This window comes from Oncorhynchus gorbuscha, linkage group LG15 (assembly GCF_021184085.1).
Source record: "Oncorhynchus gorbuscha isolate QuinsamMale2020 ecotype Even-year linkage group LG15, OgorEven_v1.0, whole genome shotgun sequence".
NCBI classification, from domain to species: Eukaryota; Metazoa; Chordata; class Actinopteri; order Salmoniformes; family Salmonidae; genus Oncorhynchus; species Oncorhynchus gorbuscha.
The window spans coordinates 43396836-43402255 of record NC_060187.1 but is presented as its reverse complement, the minus strand read 5'-3'; the positions used below and the strand labels follow the sequence as shown (position 1 = coordinate 43402255).

The window sequence follows — 5420 nt, the reverse complement described above, 5'->3', positions numbered from 1 at the left end:
ACACCACACTTTTTGGACAAGGTAAAAAATAATGTTACAGGGTATTTAGTGCAAAAAAACATTTGTCAAACAGAACTCAATGACTTGTTTTTACTGTGCAAAAGCAATAGAACAGGGAAGAAAACAAGCCTTGACCAACCCCCACGCCTCCATCCAAGATTTGCTATGACATCAAACCACAATGCACCGCAGTGTTTGCAGTTTACCCGCCTTCTCCATGGCAATGGGGCTAGTACGTCCCCTTATTCAAATAAAATACGAAAAAAACGTGATTTCTGTCCAATCTGCGTGCTCTGAAGTGACATAATGGAATTTACGAGGATAGAAAAGGTAGCGGCAGCATGCGAGCGCACACATTGGAACTTCTACCCCTCTAGTCGAGAGATTAACCATCGACTGTTTCTTATCAATGGTTTATTAACAAGGGAAAAAACGACAACATTTGAGGCAAAAGGTGATTTGTACCCTTAACTTGGAGAAGGGGTAGGGCAACTTTAAAAGAGCATTTGATTTAATGTTATGCAAATTACGCATCGTTTTCTCGACAGCAACTGAGATTATGGGAACCCCTCTTTCTGTCGTAAGGCTCTGCTGACTTTTTTACAGCTGCTGTCATCTTAGATTTAGTCTTTTACCAAAATATGATGAAGAATGACATTCATTTCAACCTTGTAGATGCCACTAATCTAAAGCCCCATCTCCGCGACGCCGAGAGCATTCTCAACTCCCCGGACCTTGGGCTGCTGAAACTGGCTTCCCCGGAGCTGGAGAGACTCCTCATTCAGTCCAACGGAATGGTCGTAACAACACCGACCTCTCAGTTCCTCTACCCCAAATCAGTAACTGACGAACAGGAGTTTGCCGAGGGATTCGTCAAGGCTCTGGAGAACTTGCACAAACAGAACCAGCTGAACGGGGGGACTTGCGCTCAAATGAACAGTCTCGACCTAAGTACCAACGTGGCTCCTGTCACTGTACACATGGATTTACCCGTCTATACGAACTTGAACAGTTATGGTAATGGGCCTTTGGGTACCACTGTCAATTACTCCACAGACACTGTACCCTTCCCACCTCCCCCCTCTCACCATTTAGGTGGCACACAGCAGCAACAATCACATTCCCGGTTGCAATCCTTGAAGGATGAGCCGCAGATAGTCCCTGACTTGCACAGCTTCGGCGACAGTCCACCACTGTCACCTATCAACATGGACACACAGGAGCGCATTAAAGCCGAGAGGAAAAAGCTGCGGAATAGAATTGCTGCGTCCAAGTGCCGAAAGAGGAAACTGGAGAGGATATCCAGACTCGAAGACAAAGTCAATAACCTAAAAACTCAAAACACTGACCTGGCCTCAACGGCAAGTGTACTCCGGGATCAAGTGGCTCAGCTAAAACAAAATGTTTTGAATCATGTGAACAGCGGATGCCAATTGTTGCCACATCAAGTTCAAGTGTACTAATCGCAGGACGACATTGGTCAACCAGCATAAATAAGCTCAATATCTGTTCTCTTGTTGGCTTTCAAATATCTCAATTATGCACGTAGAGCCATCGACTTTACAGACTAAAAGGACTTCACTAATGTACATTTTCGGTTTACACATTCTTTATCATGTGTGTAAGACTGGATCAAACCAGTTCATCATTATTGTATTACTGTATCATAGCCTTATACTGAATAAATACATATTTGCATGTTTATTGACAAACTCGAATGTTACCTAAGAGGGTGTCATTGGGTGCAAGTATTTTTTTTACCCCTTTTAACGTTTACAAGCAAGCACTTGTACATTTTATATTCAATGCTCCAGTGTCTTATTTCAGTCTTATCTTAATGTGAAACTGTTGTCACCTTTTTGTTGCACTGAATATTTCCCTTCACATTCCTATTTTACTTGGATTCAGTTATCAAATAAACCTTGCTTGGTAATTCAAGGCACGTGTTTTGCTGTCTGTTGGTTCAGTTTTCTGATTCATTTACAAGCAACAAAACAAGATCTTACACACCAATGTCTTCACAAGCGACAGTAAGCCTTTATACTAGTTGCGTTTTCACAATAGGATAAATGATTGGGTGGGGCACACAAGGATATTGCTCAATACATATTTGGAAAGTCCAATAAATGATGACTTGGGTCCAACCCACCATTACAATGTATTTGATATAAATACACTTTTTAGTACAATATTCCCATGGGACACTTTTCCACTTATTTATGTGAATTTTACAAGTTTGCATATTAGCCAACTTTATTAGGCCTAAATTGACTCCTAACTCTGGTTTCACGTCCGGAGAATGGATTCCACCGTGACATTGTAGCATTTAGCATATTGGATACAAACGTATCCATTCCTCGCAGGAAGTCCGTTTGCTGTGATATGTCCGTGAATTGTGTATCAACATGGTGTGTTGTGCCCTCTGCTGGTGTAATACGGTAGGCCTTATGCAGAAATTAGACCGTTTTTTTTTGTTGTTTTTCTTTCACCTTTATTTAACCAGTTAGGCTAGTTGAGAACAAGTTCTCATTTACAACTGCGACCTGGCCAGGATAAAGCAAAGCAGTTGGACACATACAACAACACAGAGTTACACGTGTTATAAACAAACATACAATCACTAATACAGTGGGAAAATCTATATACAGCATGTGCAAATGAGGTAGGATAAGAAATTGTGCTGTAGATGAGTTCATGTATTGATTAAGTATACGAAATGTCATCTAATTGTTGTATCAACACCATTTTTTTGTTCAATTGAGTGCCGGTTATGCTGGTAGGTCTACGTATGATCATTTAGTCCAAATCAAAAATGAAGACTACTTTTAGTTACTTTATACAGTATGAAAATGTTTGCATATGACCACGTTGTGGTAGCACAGTTGACTGTTGGTGTTGTTTTTGTAAGTCAAACCTGTAATAATGCTTCATGGATAACTTTATGACAAAGGTCATCTCTGGTATAAACACCTTAGTGTAGACAGCCTGACACCTATGAAACAGATGGTCCCAGCTTGCTTTGAACGCAGCCTCAGAGACCACTCTATAGATACTGTAGCCAGACACCTATGAGACAGTGAATAACAGATGGTCCCAGCTTGCTTTGAATTTGCAGCATCAGTACCAGGGCTATAAAAGATGTGATGTTGCAGGGGCTGGCAGGCTCCTGGAAGCAAAGCCAAATGAGATGGTGCAACTGCTGTGTTTGTGAGTGTGTGTCTTCTGTATTTCTATGTGAGACGCACACTACATAATGATAGTGGTGAACATGCATCAATGAGGAAAACTGCAATATTGCAACAGGCCAAACTTTTATTTTTGCCAAAAGTCTTTTTTTTTGCAAGCCTGGAGTCAATACAACACACAATCCACGCATGAAACATATGACTAAAATGCATTTACAGTTTGTTTCATAGAAATGAAGACGGCATCGGCGAGGAGGACAGTTTACAGAGGGGGATGGGGGTTTCTCTGGATACTACTGAGATGGCAGACTCACAGCCATAATATAGTAGAGCAAAATTATGTTGAAAATGTATGCAAGATGATCAAATATTGTTGCTACTGTAACTACAGTAGTATTATTCTAATATTATTGTTACACATTGTCATTGTCTCACATCAAAACTTTGGTATGACTCAGTGAAGTAAACATTGGCCAGTTTCATCAATTGAGGATGCTTGAATGACTGATCTATTTGTATGATTATTTCACACTCATTCACTCTAGTAAAGACTGCCAGTAAAGACAACAACATAGAAACGTTCACTCGTAAACATCACACAGGTCTTAAGGGTGGTTTCGATCGCTTACAATGAGTAATAATATATTCTCTAATTTCAATGGAAACTTGCCTGGATTGAGACCTTGGACTGAATGTCAATTCAAAGACAAGAGGCAAAAGGCCATTCAGGTTTTTCTTTCCTAAATTAAACGGTTGACTAAACTGCGCTCAAACAGTCTCACGGGTTAGCGTTTAATTTTACACATATTTTACAGCAAATTGGTCCAATCGCACACACACTACAAACCCATAAACTATTTGTTGCATAAGCCTACGCTTGTGTGCATTAAAGGTAGACTCAGCAAAATGACATTGCCACGAGCAGCATCGCAGATATTGCGATGAGTGAGATGCAAGACTCACACACACACAGTATCTGCGCATGGGTTCGGGTCAAGCTGTTTGCGCATGGTAGGTACGGGACCAAAACAGCAGAAGTTTACCATCGCTCGTTAATGCTCTTAGTTATTGTGGATATTGGCCCTGGTTTACTTGTGCACCTACGTCATATCTACCTTTAAGTACTTACAAGCTGTGGGACAAAAACAGCCGTTGCCAAAACGAAGCAAAACATTTTTTTTTAACCTGTTGTACAGGACACAGTATGATTTCTATATTATTTAACCTCACTTCTGCGGTCTGTTGTATCCTATTTCAAGTCATAAGGAGCCAAGTATTGCCTCTGATATAACATGCACATTGCAATTCCTTATTTCTCACAAAAATACAAAATAAGATAATTGAAATGGATGTAAAAGGTGAGCGATGCTGATATACTTCAGCTATGCTCTGGTTCCGTGGCTTCAGCCTCTTTCCATGCAAACTAGCATTAATCTTAACAGCTCTTAGTGAGTGTATTTGCAAGTACCTGAGAGCGGTAGTAGGAGCGAAGATGTTTCGTGTAAATGGGCATAGGGGGATGACAATGAGATTAATTCAACCATAAATAAATTGATTCAGAGAAAATCTACAGCATTGACCTCTCATATCTTCATAGATCGTCTCTTTATGCTTAAAAAAAATAATAATTCTAATGGATCCCTTAGATATTATATTATGCACATTATTTACATACAAATTTAAACCAAACATATACAGTACCAGTCTAAAATGCCAAGAGTGTGCAAAGCTGTCATCAAGGTAAAAGGTGGCTACTTTTAAGAATCTCAAATATAAAATATATTTGGATTTGTTTAACACTTTTTTTGGTTACTACATGATTCCGTAGTTGTTATTTCATAGTTTTGAAGTCTTCACTATTATTCTACAATGTAGAAAATAGTAAAAAATAAAGAAAAACCCTGGAATGAGTAGGTGTGTCCAAACTTTTGACTGGTACTGTATAAATAATGTCTCTGTTTCTTTTTACCTATCTATAATTTGTTTGTATTTTCCTTACTTTTTTTATATGCGAAAAGCTTTACAAAGGAAAGCGGTACCAGTATACAAAACATAAGGTACATAAAAAAGAAAAAAAAGAAAGGCTGATTGGACAAAAATTTGAGACAGGAAATGATGTTATACCAGTGACTGATGCAATCCAATATATGTTTTCTTGTATTTCACACAGACAGGGGACTTAGACAGTATATATGCACTTGGCTTCAATATCTCTGTTTCCAAAGTATTGACCTC

At 39.2% G+C, this 5420-nt stretch overlaps 1 protein-coding gene across 1 annotated transcript; it reads left to right on the top strand.

Annotated features, from left to right (window-relative positions):
• Window positions 1–338: 338 nt before the first annotated feature.
• On the top strand, window positions 339–1938 carry LOC123996627 (transcription factor jun-D-like). Its single transcript, XM_046300147.1, has one exon. It carries the CDS (start codon window positions 642–644, stop codon window positions 1461–1463), a length of 822 nt encoding a protein of 273 aa, XP_046156103.1. The 5' UTR covers window positions 339–641; the 3' UTR covers window positions 1464–1938.
• Window positions 1939–5420: the final 3482 nt, after the last annotated feature.

Bases quoted from the DNA above. Each gene is read 5' to 3' on its own strand.
- LOC123996627 (XM_046300147.1), top strand. From the start codon at position 642: ATGATGAAGAATGACATTCATTTCAACCTTGTAGATGCCACTAATCTA.